The sequence below is a fragment of the Puma concolor genome, chromosome B3 (assembly GCF_028749965.1).
Source record: "Puma concolor isolate L17-30 chromosome B3, mPumCon1.1.hap2, whole genome shotgun sequence".
NCBI lineage: Eukaryota > Metazoa > Chordata > Mammalia > Carnivora > Felidae > Puma > Puma concolor.
In genome coordinates, this window is record NC_141672.1 from 74,548,890 (window position 1) to 74,567,927 (window position 19,038).

The following is a 19,038-nucleotide window of genomic DNA, read 5'->3' on the forward strand; positions in this document are numbered from 1 at the left end:
GAAGGAAACACACCCAGTCTCAGCACTCTCCACATCGCGCTTGTGAAGGATATTCACAGTAACTCATAAAAGAACACTGGGCTATACTTGTCACACACACATACACTCATTCACACCAACCCAAATACAACAGAATGGAGATCTTCACGTGCTCCTTAAAAACCACCCCGTACCACGCTAAATCTCATAGCTTTGAGAATGAGGTCCAGTTCCCTCGCTGCTTTTCAACAGGGACACACAAGGAGATGCACACAATTGCTTAAGGACACACACAGTCTCCCATCCTGAGGCAGGGCTGCCACTAGGGACATGCGGTAAAGGACTGATTCCCGAAGCATCTTCTGGTGCTCACAATTCACCCCTCACCCCCCAAGATTCAACCCGTGTGGTCACATCCTTGTGGGAGGGGCCATGTCACACACAGATCTTGAGGAAACAAGACGTTAGTCCTTCCCCAGTGACACCCAGGAAACTAGGCAATTCCCTGGGGAGCTGCATCCACACATGAGGACATTTGGGTACATGGTGACCTGGGATGAGTACACGAGAGGGTTCACTGGAACATCTTGACCCTCCATTCTCTAAGCTGCTCTAAGTTAACGGCCATTTGTTGAACATCTGCGTGCCAGGGGCTGGGGCTGAACAGGCAATCACCCGGCACAGGTGATTGATACATAGGTCCTGCCCCTGGGGGAGGTGCATGTAGAAAGAACAGACAGACCCACAGACAGAGAGATGATGAGCTAATACACAAATACACAATGAAATGTGACAGGTGCAATGTTCCAGACTTATTCAGGATGTGATGGATCACAGAGAGGGAGGGTTTAATTTTGATGAGTCAGGAGAAGGCAATCGGAAGGGCTTCCCAGAGGAAGAGGTTCCTGAATGGAGCCTTGAATGCTGAGGTAGTATTTGTTAGTACACCAATGGGAAACAATTGATTTAATCGTCCCTCACTGTGGACACTTCTGTTCCCTCGGGCCACTCTACCGTTGAGATTCTGACTATTGATGGTACCCCTAAGATAATGCAACATCATTTAATTTCGCCATTAGTGAGCCTGCCTGTGTGGAAACTTGCACACACACCACACAGCACGCTGCCCCTCAACCTTCTCTTGAACACTGGGACCTTCCAATCCCACCGCATGCCCCAGAGCTGGACACACACTGGTGCTGATTTGTGTCATTTTGGTCTCTCCTTCAGCCAGCTAGGCCCAGATCCTGCACATACACTCCCCCACCCCCCACCTAGGGACTTTTCAGTCCCCTCCCACTTAGCATGTCTTGGGCCCATCTCTCTCCTGTTAGAGCTCCATTCTCATCCCTGTGGAGTATTCCCTACTTTTCCCCACTGTGGCCAAGCACTGAACACTGAGGGGGAGCAGATGGTGGGGGGTGGTGGCAGTGAATGGGGAAGACAGCAGAGACAAAGCAGGCAGTGATTTTGTTTTTTTTATTCTATACAAGGAGGGAGAGAGTCCCTGGGGATAGAGGGACAGATCTGCCCTTCCAGGAGAGGAGATGGCCCTGCCCCAAGCTCTGCCTCCCTCTCTCCAGGTTGCTCCCTCCCATCCTGTCCCCCACCTCCTGTCCCCAGGCCTCATCCTGCCATCCTGCCCCTGGGGGATGGGCTGGCAGAGGGGCCTGGAGGTGTGGGGGGTGGGTGGGGGTCTGAGTCCTTGTGAGGCACATGTTGAGAGGAGGGCTGGGCAGGGTGCTGTAGCGGCTGTCAGTCTGTTCCTGGCTCACTGGTTCCTGCTGGGGACAAATCCAGGGAGTCCTGTTTCCTAGGCAGGGAGAGCCAGCCTCTCGGTGTGGGCTATACCATATCTGGCAGAGGGGGACTGCCCTTTTGCCCAACCCACTGGCACCTGTGGGGTCAGGGGGCTGCCTTCTGTCAGGCTCCAGCTTGTCACAGGACTGTGCCCGCCGCGTCCTCTTGGGCTTCAGGGGGGCAGTCCGGCGGCCTGGATCTGGGGGCCCTGAAATGACAGTCAAGGTGGGCCTGGCACATGAGTAGGGCTCATAGGCTGGGTGCTCATCCAAGCTGTGACTCATTCCAAGCCCGGGAGGGGTCTTGAGGTGGGCAATGAGGTCCCAGAGGCGCCCCAAGCACCCCGCCCCGAGCCAGGTGGTAGACCTTGGACCTCGGTCTCCTCTTGATCCTGCTGTGAGCCCAGCCTCAGCCGGGGTTTGTTCATTCCTAGGACTGCACCCCCAGCCTCAGCCTCCTCCCTGCCCCCTGGCTCCTGGGGGGGCCGGCGGCCCCGGGGCACAGCCACTGGCTTGGGGGCCCGTGAAGCTAAAGGGGGGTCCTGCAGCTGGCAAAAGAAGGAAAAGACTGGGTCAGTTAGTCCCTTCACCTCATCCAAGGGCCCTTCCCCTCTGCCTTGCCAGCCCTCACCTTGGCATTCCTAGTGGGAACGGTCCTCTCTGGGAATTGGGCCCCCTCCTTTTCCTCCTCCCCGTCCTGAGAGGCTGGGCTGGGGCTCTGGCAGCTGTGGTTGGGGGCACTCTCCTCAGCTGGGGGATGGGAAGAGAGAAGAAGCTGTAGGAAAAGGCATTCTTGCATAGCTCTCCCTGACCTTCTTCCTTACGAAGCCCTGGAGGCCAGGACTTCTCCCCTCCAAGCCCATTTGCTCCTCTGCCTCTGCCCTGGATGTCCCCTTCTGCTCTAAGTGTTTCTGTCTCCTTGGTATGGTCTCCAGGATTGTCCTGAGCCCATCACCTTTGGAGGGGGCCCTGGTGTGGCTGTTCCTCTTGAAGGGCAGTGCTTGAGCCCATGCCTGCTGGGGCAGAGCCAGGGTACAGGGACTGCTGGGTCCACAGGCATGGCTGCCCATCCAAGGCCGCAGTGCCCCGAGGCCATGCCAAGGCTGCAGCCTGGCATTCCCAGGACTCTGCCAGTCTGATTTAGATGGTGAGAGCCTTGGGGAGAGATGCCCTGGCACCCTCCCACCGCTGCCTCTGTGGCTTCATGCAATCTGAGCCTGAGGGTGCACTACCTGGAAGGTGTTGTCTGTGTGTGTATCTGTGAGGTGTGAGTAAGACGGACCTGGAGGGTGCTAGTGGTAGGTGTGTGCCCAGTGGAGCATCTGACTATTGTGCTTTCCTAAATGAAGGATGGAGCCTCACTTTAGGTGTTTTAACTAGTCTGTGAGTGGGATGGGATGATCAGCAAAGATGCCTTCAGTGCTGGGATGACCTTGGAGGATTGGCCAGGGGCACGGACTCTGCACCATGCCCTTGTGCCCCAGCCTTGGGATGGGAGGGGGCGGGTGAGTAAGCGTCTGCCTCTATGGGGAGATTTGTCCACGTCAGTGTTGTCGGAGGGTTGTGTTCCAGGCCTGTGGGCAAGTGAGTTGATGCCGAGCTGACCAGCTTTCCTTTAGAGGCTCCTTAAGTGCTCTGATCCCAGCAGAAAGAAAGCATCCTACCACAATTCATTTACTCCTCCAGAGTTCTGAAGCCAGAAGGTAAATGACTTGCTTAAGGTCAACACTGTTGGTGGTGGTTGAACCGGGACCAACACCCAGGGTTTCTGACCCCCAAGGCATGGCTCTTGCCCTTTTCTTGTGGCACATTTCTGAGTGAACTGTGGATGGCTTGGCGAGCTACTTTCGGAGGAGACTGGAATGTTCGAGGTGGGTCTGGCATGGCTGGTACTTGCTCACCCTCTTTCCCAGCTGAGGTGCAGAGAGAGACCTTCTTTATAGAGGTTCCACTCTGCTGACGGTGGCCAGAGGTGGCCCCTGCTCTACCGAATTCCCTGGAACCATCCACAAAGTGTTCTTCCTTTCTGCTAATCCTGGCAAAGCCACTTTTGTTCTGTAAGATCTTTCTTTGCATTGGGTTGTTCCTTTCCTTTGAATGAGGCTTTGTAAATATCCTCAAAACATTTTTACTGTGGTGACTTCCTGACTGCCCCACCTTGGCTGTAAATTCCCCAGCATGGGGGCTGTGGCTTCTGGTTCTTTGGACACACCCTGGGCCTTCAGTGCTGCTGCCTGAGAAGAGGCGTTCCATACCTATGTGCCATGTGGCTTCTGCTCGGCGCATGGCGCTGAAGCTTGGCTTGGTGCTTTGGGGTGGTGGTGGGGGCTTCCAGGCTCCCGGCCCTGGGGTGCAGGGAGGAGATGAGAAAGGGGGGAAGGGGAAAGGCGAATTAGAAGGGGCCCCTGAGAGAGGGGTCAAGGGAAGGAAGTGAGGGGGACTGTCTCACCTGCATCGTCTGAAGAGCGCCGTTTCTGCCAAGCCTGGACACTGCCCTCCAGGTCTGGGCCTGTACCCTGAAAGGATAGCTGAGTCAGGTCATAAGAAAGTCCCCTCTACATGGAGACTGCAATTAACAAGGGGCTTCTGCTCTAGCATCTCATGCCATTCTCATGGCATTAGTCCCTGGACACTTGTACCCTTATCCCTCAAAAGTCACACCCCTACCACCCTAGGGGGTGTAAGAAACGGCTTACACGAATGAGCATGTTGTCATTTTAGCAGTTATGTGTTTATTTTATGTGTGGTAGAAAAAAAAAACATGACTAGTACAATAAGTCCATGATTTAAAAAATGATAATGCTTAGGACAAGACTAAGTTAAAAGGGTGAGTTGATTTAAATAAAAATATGTGAATAATAATCCAGGTGGTATGTGGGGAAGGGGAAAATCAGTCATAAAGGTGATAATCTAGTCACCAAACTTTCAGAAACAGAACTCTAGAGGTAAGTATTTTTACAACTGCCCGTTTTCCAGGGAGGTAGAGGCTCCGGGAGGCTAAATGACCTCCTCAGCCTTTCACGGCAGGTGAGTGTGTGGAATGAGCAGACTTGCAGCTAACACTTTCTAACACCAGAGAATCACTCTCTCCACTGGCCCAAGCAGGGACAGGGCACAGAAGGGAGGCAGACAGGGATCCATAGAAACACTTGGGTGCCTGGGCTCCCCTCACCTCTCGTTTCCCGTCGAAGCTCCAACCCTTGGCTCTTCCCAACCCAGGAAGGGCAACACCATGGACCCTTGGCTGCTGTGCCGTCCCAGGGGCCAGGCCCCCCTCCCCTGGCTCCGCCCCCTCAGTGCCCTGGAACAAGGCCGTGGGTTTATAAGCAGTTCCTGATGGAGAAGGGGCTCCATAGGCTGCAAGGGAGTGAGGGAGGGCCCCTACCCCTCTGAGACCCCAGCCCTGGGTCTGCCCTGCCGCAACCCTCTGACCCTCCACCCCTCCTCTGAGGAGTCCTTCCTCTGTCCTTCTTTGCATGCAGCACTCCCAGCATGCTCTGGGTCACCAGGCTTAGATCACTCAAGGAGTGGGGCCATTGGGAAGACCAAAGTTCCCCAGAACCTCGAGTCCTATCATTTTCCCATTAACTGCCTGGGACAGGGTAAGTGGGTGGGCTATGTGTGGAACAGCAACCAGCGAGGATACAGCACCTCACCTCACTTACCATCTTCCTGCGGAAGGAAGGCCCCCGGCTCCCCCCAAATCCAGGGAGGGGGCCGCTCTCCTCCTCTGGGCTCCAACAGGGGGAGGAATTATTGCCAAGGCTGGGGGGATCTGGGCTTGGGGGGCTCTCCTGAGTTGGGGGTGGGGGTGGGGGAGGAGGGAGGAGGAGCCCAGTGGTGGGGGACCCTGGTCCCCTATCCCCCTTGAAGCTCCGGGGCCGGCGAAAGTGAAACAGGCCTCTGCGTCTCTTCTTCTGGAGTGGAGGCAGTGGCGGCTCTGAGAGGCCTGGCCGCAGGGTCCGCAGAGTCCGGGGGTAGCTGAGCAGAGTTGGGGTGAGTTACTGACAAAAGTCGCAGGCAGGTGCAAAATGCCAGATGTGGAGGTCACTCAGGGCCCAGGCTGGTGCTAGTGTTAGTCTAGCCCTGGGTCTAATAAGCCTCCAACTTTCCTTTCATCCAGTCTCTCCTGCTGCCCTGTAACCCTTTCCACTTAGGTCTCAGGAGACATGGCTTCCTCACCTTCTCCGTCATCCTCCAGCAGCCTCCTTTCCTCTGTCTCCCCAGCAACTCCTTCCTCCCAGGCACCCCCATCCCCCCATCCTTCTCTCAGCTTCTCCCAGTGACTCCGTTTCTTCTGGACAGGTGCTGGGGAGTCTGCAGGACTGTGACAGAGAATATACCCTCCAGGGCTCTTACCACTGTCATCCCATCCCAGTGCCTGTTGCGACCCCACCCCCCCCACCATCCCACCGTGGTGGTTCACCCTGGCCCCATGCTTCCCAGCTGTCCTGAGGAAAGTCAGAGAACATGGCAGTTAAGGGCTGAGTGGGGAAGGACGAGAACGTGGGGGAAATGTTTCAGAGAGACTGGCTTTGGGACACTGCCATTGGAGAGGCCTCCATGACTGCTGGGAAGGAGCCCTTCAGGGCCTCTGGGCCTGCAGAAAATGGGACTGTGCCTAGGTGCCACACCTGGAGCTTTCATCCATGACCCTTCGGCTGAAAAAATCCTCCAGCCCCTCATCCAGGCGGGTGGCCATCCCATTCTCCTGTCGGGTCCCAGTTATTGGCACCTGCTGGGAGGAAAGTCCTGTAGGGTATCTCATCTGGAACAGGAAGTCCTCCCTACTCCCTCCATTCACTCAGGGCCTTCCCCCTTGGACTTGGACTTGCCTCTTGTTGGCCCCATGAAAATTTAGACTTCAGTCTGCCTGGGCATTTCCTAGGCATGGTGGCTCTTGGCTGTATCCCTCACCCAAATGGGAATTGCCACTGACTGGCAGACAGATTTCCTATCTGGGAAAACTGGCTAATCCCATCCTCTTTTCAGTGGCCTGCCTGGGCCCCTGCCTGATCCCCCAAGGCTGATGTTTCTGGAATTTTGGTCCTAAGGCTAGAACCCCTGGCTCTGGCATTGCTAAGTGGTGTTGGTCCTTTTGCAAGGACTTATGGACTCACACTGGGCCGACCAGGTCCTGGAGGTGTGGTCCTGGGGGGCCGAGGCCTGCCTTGTGTTTGATGCCTTAGTTTATAGCCATGAGTGGGCAGCTCGGATAGACCCTCCCAGGAGCCACTGCCTGTGGGCTGGCTGCTTCCGAGTCCTGAGAACCAGCCAGGGGGGATCCCCAGGCTCCCCAGCTGGCTTTCCATGTCCTGAGGGCTCCCACCTGTGGGCACAGCAGCATTAGAGGGAGTAGCAAGAGGCACAGGGAGAAAGCAGGCTGGAAAGACAATTAAAAAGAAAGGGGCCAGGGCTTGGGAAGGGTGTAGGGACCTGGAGGACATTAGAATTGAGGCTGGGGACTCACTAATGAAGGCGGACACTGGCCGGATCTTGCGGCAGCGTTTCTGCTTTTTGATGGCCATGGTGTCCTGCAGAAATGGAAACCAATGGTGGAGCCAAGTTGAAAGTCCCAGGAGCCTCATCTGAAGCCTCTTATTCCTCATAAAGCCTTCTCTTTAGAGCCCTTCCTGCCTCACTTTCTTTGGGTGGCTGAGGTATTGGGACAAGGGAAGAGGCTGGGCTGGATTGGGGCTGGGGGATGAGACCAGGCCCAGTGTCAGGGGAAAGTGGAGTCCAGAGAAATGGACGGGGACAGTGTTTTGCACGTTCAGGGTCAGGACCTAGTTTAAGGTGGGGAGTGGGGGTTGGGGCACTCACGATGTTGGTCCCAAGTTCATCATCTGTGGTCTCCTCATGGTCATGGTTCCGGCCTCGGCCCCGGGAGGACGGATCCTGCCCTTGGCCTGGCCCCGATGGTGGATCTGATAGTGTCTTTAGCTGGGCCAGGTGCCGGGCCTGGGGAAGGACAGATGTGAACAGGTTCCCAAGGAAGCTGCTCACCTTCAGGGGCTTTGGGGGATGGTTGGTTGGGGGAGATGGGATGATGTGGGGTGGAGAGTGTGCCTGAGCCTGGCTGGGGTTCAGAAGCCTTACCAGGCTCTTGTGGGAGTGGTACAGCTCCTGCAGGATCTCGTCCACTATGGAGTTGGTCAAGTAGGTGACAACTGAGAGCTTTACTTCACTGTGGGCACAGGTGGGACTACTCAGTCATCCTGCTCCCTGGCCCCTAAGCCTTTCCCCAGGTGCCTAAGGGAGTGGGCAGCTGGCCTGGACATCCATGGAGGCACCTTAGGTCTCCCTTGTGTCTCCATAAAGGCATGCTCTGTCCCACCCACTGACACCCCGTATAGGTGTGTGTAGATCGGGAGGGTGGGCAAAGAGGAATGAGGAGAAAGAGCAAAGGGGCTCTGGGCCAGGCTCCTGGAGTTCCAGTGGAACAGAGCTGGGTAAATTGGGGTGCTGAGTGAACCCTGCTGGTCTCTGCTGGAAGCCCAGAAACTGGCTCTTCTTGAGCTGGCCACTTCATGGATATGAGTGATAATATTCCTTTGCTTTGGTGAGCAGTGGCACCTAGGATGAGAGAACACTGGAGGGGAACACGAGAACTGAGTGAGGGCAGAGCATAGTCCAGGCACCCCTACTCACATCGATTTTGTCCATGCCTCCGAGGAGGCTGTGCTTTGTTTCTGGGAGGCCATTCTTGGTGGATGTGTGTGGCTGAGTGTGTGTGTACACCTACATGTGCACTGCCAGGCTCCTAAACCCAGGCTCAGCACTTAGATTTCTAGGGCAAAGACCAGTTAGACCCTAAATAGCAAGGTTGCAGTTAGTTAAAGATTTATCCCTTGTAATGGAGATTATGCCATTCATTATTCATTGCTGTAGCTGGGCCCCAGGTTCCTAAGTGCTCTGGGACAAATCCAGCCCCTTCCCAGTGCCAACCCCCTCCACTTCTCACTCCAGCTTGTTCTGAATGTCCTGTCCTGCCTGCTCCAGCAGCGCCCCTCGGATGAAGTTCCGGGGCACAGTGACGCGCTCAGCCACATTGCTCAGCATCTTGTTGTGTCCCTCAGCCACTCGCATGGCCACAGGACATAACTCCTGCGTAAGGCTGACCATCGACTCCAGGATCACCTAGTATGGGGGGAGGGGAGGCCAGAGCCCCGGGGGGGGGGGGGGCGCAGGGTCAGGGCTGGCACCACACTGGAAGAGACTCTAGCCTGTCTATTCCAGCCCCCCATGGTGAGACTAAGGGGCCCACCAACGTTCTGGGGCTGGTTACCAGCAGAGCCTGGGACATTCAGGCTTCCCCACATCCTGGTAAGTGTTCCTTCCATCCTGCCATATGGACAGGGGAGAGGTCAGAGTTCAGGGGTCAACGTGGAAGCTAGCAGAAAAAAATCCAAGCCCTGTTTTCTAGCAAAGCCAGAAACATTGGGAGTGTGGATGGCTTCAACTCTGCCTTTCCTTCCTGTCCCCAGTAATTTCCCCATGCTGACCTCAGCCCTCAGCTTTGAGCCTTGGTCAACACTGGGCTTCTTCCCTCAGGACTTGCCTGCAGTTCCTTGTCCACAGCCTTGGACACCTCACTGGCAACTGACTCCAGCCTCTGCCGTACAGGCCCGTCATTGGCCAGCACATGACCCAGCTCATAGAGGCTGGGAAACAGCTGCAGAAGGAAAGGGCTATCATCAGAAGGTCAGAATCGGGCCTGACCAGGTCCTTGGGGGCCCTGGGCTGGGAGGACAGATGCATGGGTCAGGGCGCGGATACTCCTGGGGTAGTGTGGCCGGCCTTCCTGGGCTCTCGGACTGCAAAGGAGGGTGGGGCTGCGGAGGGCTCACCGCCCGTGAGTTTTTGGCGTCCTTGATCAGGTCCCGAGCATAAAGCAGCTCATCCTGCACAGGCTCCAGGGGGCACAGCCTCAGGGCCCGAACCTCCTCCTGCACCCGGCCACACAGCCGCTGCAGCATCTGGAGCACAGTCGGCAGAAGTGTCAGCGGGGGGGATCCTCGCACCCTCATCTTCCCAGGTGGGACCCCAGGCATCCCATTTCTGGGTCCCCTTGGGCAGTGCTCCTGGTGCTGGCACTGATGGGGTAGTAGTGGTGTCTCTGGATGGCCTGTTCTCTCTTCTTGGGATGCCCTTGAATGCTCAGGGGAGTTCCTGCGGTCCCAGGGACTCCTGGTCTGGGGCACCCCACATGTTCTCTCATGTTTAAGCCATACTCTGAATGTCCCGTCTTTTGCTCTCCCATGCATTCAGTCCAGTTGGGGACACCACAAAATGCCTCTTTCATGCCCCCACCCTTGTGTGTGCACCCTCTATCACATCACACCTGAGCCCTGTGTGCCCCATGCATGCCCCACGTGTCCCAGAGGGAAACGTTTACTTGCTCGGCGCTGCTGGTCACCAGGCCCTGCTGCAGCCTGAAGGCCTGCTCCTGAGGGCATGTCTGGGAGTGGTTGTTCCTCACCAAGCACCACTGGATCTGGAGATGATGGGGTGGGAGGGGTCAGGGCCTGGGATATGGGCTGGCCCCTGCCCCTTTCTGTTCCACCCTGCCGAGGCCTCTACCTTCTGCCAGACATCCTCCGTGCGCTCCGGGGCGCTGCGGTAGGCTTGGGAGATGTCACTCACGGGGAAGGACATGAAGCGCAGTGTGTGGTTGCTATAAGGCACAGTGACACAGCTGGGTTAGGGAAAGGTGGGGAGAGGCCCTTGCTCTCCATACTCTCCTTGCTAACCGTTTCCGTCACCTGGGCCTTTCCTAACATATCTCTGCAAACAAGTTGAATGAACCAGGGTGGGGCTAATGTAGCAGGCTTGGTCCAGGCCCAGGGAGGCTGGGGCTGGGGGTCAGGGCAGAGTTCTGGTCCACTCACCTCTCCAGGGCCCTTGCAATGTCCAGAAAGCCCAGGGCAGATGTGTTGTTTCGATCCCATAGGATGGTTCTAGGGAGACAGTGAACAGTAGCTGGTTACCCCTCCCTCTGGGTCCTTTTTAGGGGTAGGCACGCACCCCCTTCTGGAGTCCTCCCTCCTTTCCTGGGTAATGAGGCTGACTCCAAGATGGTTCTGGGCCTGAAGGTGTTCTGGAAGCTGGGCTACAGAGCAACACAGCAAGCAGGACGCGCGCGTGCATGTGCGTGCGTGTGTGTGTGGAGGGGGTACTGGGACTCCAGTTCAGAGATCAAGGTGTGCACCGTACCTGAGGGAGGAGTTTATCTGCAGGGCCTTAGACAGCATCTTGGCCCCGATGTCCTCCATGCCATTGCCACTCAGATCCACCTTAGCCAGGCAGGTGTTGCTGCCCAGGGCATTGATGAGGATGCTGGTGCGGAGCTTCAGCCTTGAGTCCGCCACTGACAGTGACTGCAGGGACTATGTGGGCAAGAGTGGGGTTGAGCCCAGTCCCCGCAGCCCCTGCCACTGTGGATCCCTTCCCAAGCCCAGTCACTCACACAGTCCTCTTCTTGGATCAGTTGCACCAGCTTGTGGAGGATCTCCTCCAGGGTCCTGTGGGGAGTCAGGGCTCAGAGCAGGAGGGGAGGGGTTGGGGTCATGCTACTGGAGGAGCAGGAGGTGATTTGAGCAGGGAGGGGCCAGAGGTAACACAGTGAGCCAAAAGGATAGGTGGATGATGGAGTGAGGTCTGTGGGTATGGGGAGGGGACCTCACTTGGCCTTGACATTGAAGTTCTTGCCCAGGAACAGGTGCTTGAGGGACTTGTTCTTGCCAAGTGCGGGCACCAGTGTCAGGAGGTCCGAGTCGAACCCTGGCCAATAGATGGGAGAGGTCTGGCTTTGAGGCCTGAGGGCGGCAGGGGGTGAGGGGGCCGTGCCCCAGGCCCCTGGCCCCATTGGTCCTCAGGAATGGAAGTGTCCCTACTTACCATTGTCTGACAGATCCAGGCTGCCCACACAGGTGACAGCCCCCAGCTGCTCCTGCAAAGCCTGGGCTCCTGCTGAGCGGAGCTGCAGGGACACGGTGAGGGTGGGGTGGGGAAGGCAGGGGTGGGGGCACCTTTAATGCTTAGAGATTAGTCACACCAGGACTCATGGCCATGCTAGGTCTCAGGTGTAAAATCAGGAGGTCCTTTCTCCACCAGATCCTTTCCTAGGGCTCTCTCCCTTCCTCCCTTTAGCCAGAAATATCTCCAGACTGCTGCTCCGGAGATAGCTCGCTCCTGCCCTCTGGTGGGAAAGTCTGGTATCTCCCACCCCAAAGCTTTCAGGGGGCATACTGGAGGCTGAAAATGACCTTTGGAAAAGAGGGACACAGATGACACACTGAGAAGGGAAAGTGGAGGTTTGGTCGGGTCTGGGGGTCACAGAGGCACAGCACAGAGGTAAGATGGAGCCATTGGAGAAATGAACAGTGAGGCGACTGGGTGGGGGACCGGCAGTGGGCGTTAGGTGACCAAGGGCTCACCTCACAGCTGCTGAGGTCCAGGTGCAGATCACTGAGGTGACTGTTGAGGGAGAGGCCCTGGAGCAGTGCCCTGTGGGAGGAAGGTCAGCAGGCCCACCTCTACCCCTCACCCTCTTCTCTCATGGTTCCCTCTTGGACGCCCCCCAACCCTGCACCCACCCGACCTGAGGGCCTCCAGGGGCAGCCTCGTGGCTGACAGGTTGACGTGGCTCAGTGTGTAGGCGCTGCTGAAGAACTGCTTGAAGGCCGGCGGGGCCTCTCGGCCCTTCCTGCAGAGACTCCCGGGGTCAGCAAGGGAGGGGGATGCCCATGGCTCACCCCATCCCTCCTTGTGCCCTTTGTGCTCCCACCTGTGGGAGCAGCTGTTGCGTGCCAGGTTGAGGTAGGTTAGGTGGGAGCAGCAGCCATGGAGCAGGGCTCCCAGAAGCTGTGGGGAAAGACATGGTGGGTCTCACATGGGCTGGGAGGGGCTGGCAAGGACTCCTCCCTCCCCATCAAAGTCCTGGCTCTTCACCCTTGGCAGTCAGTGTGATCCCTTCTATGAATGCCCACTTCGCCTCTTAATGCCTCAGTTTTCACTCTGTGGAAAGTGGGTCTACTCCCTGCTTGACCCCCAGGGGTGGTGGAGCGGCTCACAGGCAGTGAATGTGTAAAGCCAGAGCGAGCCATTAGGGGCTCATAAGGTGCCTTGTTCAAGTCAGGGGAAGAATCCTTTCCTCTTGGTGGATTCAGCCAGGAGCACAGCTGGGGAATGGAGGGAGGGCTGGCTTTTAGGGACAGCCAGCACAACCTTGGGCAGTGACCGGGATAGCGTGCCCCACAGGTGTGAGCTGTGGGCTTTGCTTTATAATTCAGCTGAACTTGGAGTCATCCTGCCAGCTCTGTCCACTCAAGGCAGGGGCGATGAGACAGGGGCCACCCTGGCCTCCCTAAATCACTTCAGGCTGGTTCTCCCATCACCGACCCCTCACCAAGTCAATGGCGCAGTCGGTTCCTGCCAGGTCCAGGTGCACCAGAGCATTAGGCTGGGCCAGGAAACTGTAGAGGGCCTGGGAATAAGGACAGAGGGGCTGCCAGGGAAGAGGTGATAGAGCCCCACCACCCCCAAGCTATAGGGCAGAGACTCCCTGGTCCTGAAACCTGAGTGTGCTTCTGTGGGGCTTGAGCTAGGTTCCACGGACTCACATTGGCCTCATCTGTGGCGAGCAGCCCAGGGTTCTTGCTCAGGTCCAGGTATCGAAGGGAGCTGGCAAAGGCTGGGTTGGCCCCGAAGGTCTGGCCCAGTGCCTGGAGCCCTGAGCACAGCGGGCACTGGGCTGGGTTGGCCCCCATCCCCACCTCTTCCCCTTCCACACAACTCTTCCCCCCAGCCCCCAAGTGTGTCTCCTTTCCCTTCCTCAGATCCCCAGGATGCTGTGTGAATGGGTAGGTACACCTCTGGGACTCGAGGATCCAGAGGGTGCTGGAGGAGGTTAGAGGTCAGAGGTCAGGAGTCCTGGTGCAAGTACCTCGAGGGGAAATGGCAGTCTTGGCCAGGCACAGTTTGGTGAGGCCAGTGGGGAAGCAGAGGAGCTGTTGACTCAGACTGAGGAAACCTGGGAGTAGAGAGAGAAATGGGCCCAGTGAGAGGCTGGGCAGTGGGCATAGGTGGTGCAGAGTCAGAGGGGGAATTGAAGGAGGTACAGGCCCGGGGTCAAGGACAGCAGTATTGGGGCAAGGGCTGGCATCAGGCTGGAGAGTCCCTGTTCGGCCCCAGTTGGGCTCTGGGCTAGGGCAGGGGTCTATATTGTGGTGGGGGTAGGATTCAGGGCTGGGGCTCACCCTTGTCCTCGATGGGGTTGTGGGACAGAGTGAGGGCATGCAGCACACAGCTCCCGTTCTCCCCAAACACCCCGGCCAGCTTCTGGACAAAGTCCCTTCAGGGAAGGGGAGGAAGGATTTGTTTGTCCCAGCCCTGGACTTCCCCTCTTCCTCCACCTGCCTGCCTGGTTGGGGCTGCAAAGGTCAGAGGCCTCCATAGGTGGGGATGAACTTGGGGCCTGCCAGGAAGCTTGTCATCACTATGAAGTACCTGGGAAGTTGTGCCGAAACAAAGCCTAGCTTTGGGTCCTTGAGATTAGAGCAGTCCACCCCATTGGGTAGTTGATGGAAGAGGATAGGGCATGGAGCATACTGGGAGAGGCCATGGAGCTGGGGGGCTAGGAGACTTAGGTCTGAGTCCCAGCTTGACCATTGACCTGCTTTGTGCCCTTGTTGGGCCTTAGTCTTTTTTTCTGTAAAGTAAAGAGCTGGAGGAGATAGCTTGGGGATCCGTATCATGCTCTGATGTTCTGGGACCCTAAGACTACATCACTGGGGCACCACTGCCCAGGAAGGAGGCTGGCCTCACGTCTTAAGCCCGGCATTGTCCAGCACCAGCTCTTCGAGGCTCCCCGACTTGCTCAGGGTATGTAGCACCTGTTCTAACACTTCAGAGCCCTGAGGACAGAGGAGGTTTTGTGATCAGGAGCCAGAGAGGGCACTACTCTCCAGCCCCTCCTCCCACCCCTCGTAGTCCCTACCAGCCGCAGATCCTTGCAGTAGAGTTTGGTGAACCACTGGTTGTAGGCCAGGGCTGCCACCATTAGGGCCAAGTCTCTGTGGGGAGATTGAAGGGCCAGGAAAGTGGTGAGCCGGTGGTTGGGGCAGGAAAGAAGAGTTTAAGGATGGGGTGATGGACTGGGAAAGTCTAGATGGGTAGAAGGCAAAGGGGGGTGGGGTTGGGGAGATAGAGTTGGGGCTGTAGGTAGGATCAGAAGAGGGAGCCTGGAGGCTGAGGCTGGAATGGGGGGATTGAGTCTCTGCTCCATCTGCTTACCGGCTTTCCAAGTGGCTGAAATCCAAAAGATTGAACTCCCGGTTATCCTCGGCATGATAGATGGTGTCCACATCCTTGGAGAGGTGGAACTGGCTCACACCTGCTCCCCTCCTCCCCCGCCCCCTCCCTCTGGGTCCCACCTGCCCGCCTGCTGGGTCCCTGCCCAACGTACCCATTGCACCTCCTCACGGCAGTGCAGTCCGTTGTAGTCACACAGGGCAGCATAGGTCTCGGAGAAGCCACCTGTGGGGCAGGATGTGAGCTGGTTCCATGAGGAGTAAGGGTGTGGAGAATAGGCTTGGAGTTCAAGGAAAGGTCAAGGTCATTTTATGTGGCCCGTGTCCTGGGTTCCTACTATACCATGAACCTCTGAGGTCTAAGAGCTATGGAGTCCTCAGGGCAGACACAGCCCCATGCACAAAGGACTCTGGACAAGGGCAGGGTAGTTTAGGCCCCACTTCCGCCAAGTTTGCCCCTGCTCACCACAGACACTGTGAGTGGTCGATGTGGAAGTCTCAGAGTTAGGGGACGTGTCTCGGGGCCCTTCTGGGGTGTCAGCATTTCCACGACGGATTAGACACCTGGAAAATGACCAAATCCATCTCAGAGAGGGGTGTAAAGAAACTCTCCATTCTTCCCCTGTTATAGCTTCTGGGCCCCTAGGAAGAAGCAGCAGTGGGGACATAAGGGCTCTTGCTCTCGGTGTTCCAGGAGCCCAGGTCCAGGGGAAGGAGGGAAGGAGGAAGAAGTCTCTTTGTTGTCTAACCCTTTGAGAGACTCCTCCTTTGCCACTCACCCAGGGCCAGGGCAGACCTTGGAGAGGGCAGAGCTCACATGTCGTGTCACCTGGTCCACACTCTCAGCCGATGGGAGCCGCATGCTCACCAGGCCACGCTCTGTCTCCACTAGGATCTAGAGGAAAGGGAGCATCAGGGCCTTAGACATCAAGTCCGTCCTCCTGCTGACCCAATAGTAGGGCCCAAGTTGGGGTCCTCACCTGGTTCTGACTGAGCGTATTGAAGGCGCGGATTTCTAGGACATTGAAGGAGCTCTCCACCTGTGGGAGGGACATGGGGGTGCTCATCTTAAGGTAAGAGCCTGGCTGCCTGGCTCCGGAGGCAGTATGCCAGGTGTACTTCTGCTCCTCAGCCCAACTCACCTTGGCTGGGACTTTAAGGGGGAAGAGGTGGAGGCGCCAGGAGGTCAGGGCCTTCAGAGAGAGGAAAAGAACATCAGCAGCAAATGGCCGCTCCTGGGCCCTAGGCCGCCTGCCCTCCTTCACCCCCCTCAGCCTGTGTGCAAGCCCTGTCAGCAGTGGCCCTCTGTTCCCGGTATCTTCCTTCTCTCTCATGCCCCACCCTGGGCTCCTGGACATCCACTCAGTCTAGCCTGCCCCTTCCCCAGGCTTGGTCTCCTCAGCTCTCCCCCCACCCCCATCCCCAGTCTCCCCTGCCTCCCAGGCTCCTTGCTCTCAGCAGCCCAGCTGCCCTTGATGACATCCCCTCAGCTGCTCCCCCTCCCCCCACTCGCCGAAGCCCAGTACCCTCACCAGAACTCGATCCTCAAACTTCTTGGGCTTCGTCTCCAGCTTCACCCGATGTTGTTGGAGCACAGCCCCTTGGCTTAAGCACCTCCTGATGCTGTCTGCAGGTGGGTGGGGGGCCTGCTCAGAGCTCCCCTTACCCTGGCCACCCCTACCTCCCCAGGGCTTTCCAGGGGTGGGGTCAGATGAGAGGAGAAATAAGCACAGAGAGAGCTTTCCTTCTTGGGTGGCTTTTCTCTTCCTATTAGAGAGGGAGGGGGGTGTGGAGAAAACTCTGGCTCCTGATGTCCCTGAGTCAGGGGACAGTTGCTGAGTGACACTGTCTGTGGGAGGGTGTGTCTTACACTTCTGAGGGTGTGAAGGATTTTTTCAACCCATGCACTCCAGCAGCCATCGACATATACATAGTGAGTCAGTGTGTGGGGGCGTGGGGGTGTCCCTCTGACTATATTCTAGGTGGTCTGGGTGTGAGTGTCTGCCTTTTACTATGCATGTGTGCACGCCTTCTGAGGATGCCAGGGAGCCCGTGTGTGGCATTGGTAGGACTGGATAGGTGAATGAGTATGCTGTGCTTGTAGTTGTGAAAGACAGCCCTGGTGTGGGGGTGGGGGTGGGAAGTGGGGGGTGAGAAAGAGTTAGTGTTTAAATGAGCCCAATACCCACTTCCTAGCAGAACCCATCCGGATATCCCAGGGTGTATATGTGTATGTGTGTGTGTGGTGGGGGTGCATTTTCTGTAAAGATGTGTGTACACATATCTGATGGTTGTATTTATGTGTGTGTGTAGGTATGGGAAATTGCCATGGTGCAGCATGCCTCTGAGTATCCTTGAGCGTCCTGGTCTCTGCGTGGGCTAGCCTGTGCTCCTGCCTGGGGCGGGGGGCCAGTGAGGGTTGTGGTAGTGCTGGGTGGGGGGTGTGGTGTCAGGCCTTGGTTTGGGCTGAGTCTGAGAACCATGCAAACAGGAGAGACCTTGAGGTGTGAGTGTGAGTAGGGAGAAGGGGCAGGCTAAGACGGGGGCTGTGGGAGGCGAGCTGCAGAGACACTGCTCTTGGTCATAGCTCCAATCCGGGCCCTCTTCCCTGACTCCCTTCTTTGCCCCACTGGCCTGGGAGCTGCCAGGCTGCCAGAGGGGCTTTCAGGGCCAGTTCCGGGGCGGGGCCGGGAGGAGGGAGGGTGCTGAGCCAAGAGGCGGTCAGGACCAGGGGCAGCTCCCATGGCCCGGCGGGGCGGACCGGGCCCCGCCCGGCGGGGAAACGGGGACTCTCTGGAGGGGAGACTGGACGTTTCGCCGAGGGATGGGCTAGGATCAATGAGAGTCAGCCCCACGGAGCGCCAGGGGACTGCACCTGTCACCGAAGATCGGGACGGGCGGCTCTGGGACTGGAAGGTCCTGACAGGGTGAGGCGAGGCGGGCAGCGGAGGATGCTCGGGGGACAGCGATGCCCCTAGCTAGGATGCAGGGGCAGGGGACCGCCTTGGAGCCGGAATGCATGGGGCGCGGGGAGGGCAGGAGGCAGCGGGGCTGGGGTGTACCGCGGGGAGGAACGCACTGGGTCTGGGATGCTCCCGGACGGGGCGTCCCGGAGACCACCGCAGCCTCGTACCTTGCAGCTCGCGGGTGAGCTCCGCGCTGGGCTTGGCCATGGCGGCCGCTGCTGCTGCCGTTGCTGCAGAGGAGCCGCCGCCGCCGGGGAGCCGCGGCACATGCTAGACCCGGCTCCGGCAGGGCCCCGGCGCTGAGCGCTGCAGCAGCCGCCGAGCCCGCTCCTGTCAGGGGCGGCTGCGCGAGCGCTCCTCCCCCCGCCTAGGAGCCCGGGTCTCCCGCCCCGCCCGGTGAGGTGTGGGATTGAGCATGCGCGCCGCGCCTCCCTTCCGCGTGAGACCCCGCGCGCGCTCGCGCCCACCCCTCCCGCCGGCTCCCGCGTGCGACGCCCTGTGCGTGTCGCCTGGAGCCTGGGCCATCTCCCGGGCGGGACTAGCGTCCACTTTCCGTGCCACCCACTCCTCGGGCACCGTGAGCAGAACCCATTTCTTTTGTTTGTGGGCCTGGGTACCGCTCCCCAGGTCATCCTTGCAATGCCCCTCCCTTTTGCCGTACTGCTTGGGAAGCGTCCAGTTCCTACTTGCTGACTGGCGAGGAAACTCAGGGCCGAGGGCTATGCCAGGAGAGGTCCTGGCTAGATCTGGGGGTGTTCGTCCTTCCTCCAGCTTGCCCAGCCTCGGGGATCCCTGCAGCGTCTTTGGCACCATCCCCACGGGTGTGAGGCCGAGAGTATCACCCGGGAGTTCCCGTGCCACCTCCTTCCAGCTGGCAGTTCTGTAGACACATCCACCCCTGAGCATCACGCTTAGGTCCTGGAGACAGGGAGGAGGATTAAGGGGATCCAGGGTTGTAGCTCACTCAATCTCTGCTTGGCT

At 58.0% G+C, this 19,038-nt stretch overlaps 1 protein-coding gene across 10 annotated transcripts; it reads right to left on the bottom strand.

Moving 5' to 3' along the window:
- Positions 1-1,607: 1,607 nt before the first annotated feature.
- Positions 1,608-18,937, bottom strand: CARMIL3 (capping protein regulator and myosin 1 linker 3). 10 transcript variants are annotated; one of them, XM_086710105.1, is made up of 40 exons: positions 18,225-18,289; positions 16,624-16,718; positions 16,234-16,284; positions 16,072-16,131; positions 15,871-15,986; positions 15,558-15,655; positions 15,247-15,317; positions 15,075-15,148; positions 14,779-14,854; positions 14,607-14,695; positions 14,039-14,133; positions 13,726-13,812; positions 13,403-13,512; positions 13,189-13,266; positions 12,568-12,644; positions 12,382-12,486; positions 12,218-12,287; positions 11,679-11,760; positions 11,465-11,561; positions 11,248-11,302; positions 10,995-11,167; positions 10,670-10,738; positions 10,362-10,455; positions 10,177-10,275; positions 9,629-9,757; positions 9,340-9,453; positions 8,743-8,918; positions 7,878-7,965; positions 7,602-7,739; positions 7,249-7,312; positions 6,899-7,107; positions 6,413-6,513; positions 5,444-5,759; positions 4,951-5,079; positions 4,228-4,294; positions 4,034-4,123; positions 2,410-2,528; positions 2,146-2,320; positions 1,877-1,987; positions 1,608-1,763 (listed from the first exon to the last, which is right to left on the bottom strand). In XM_086710105.1, the coding sequence occupies exons 1-40, from the start codon at positions 18,262-18,264 to the stop codon at positions 1,735-1,737; spliced, it is 4,116 nt and encodes a 1,371-aa protein (XP_086566231.1). In that variant the 5' UTR covers positions 18,265-18,289; the 3' UTR covers positions 1,608-1,734. The 10 variants fall into 10 exon arrangements, 9 of the variants coding, with proteins under 9 accessions (XP_086566231.1, XP_086566228.1, XP_086566230.1 ...); XM_086710102.1 differs by having other exon boundaries at positions 2,146-2,326; XM_086710104.1 differs by having other exon boundaries at positions 6,413-6,516.
- Between the last annotated feature and the right edge of the window lie 101 nt (positions 18,938-19,038).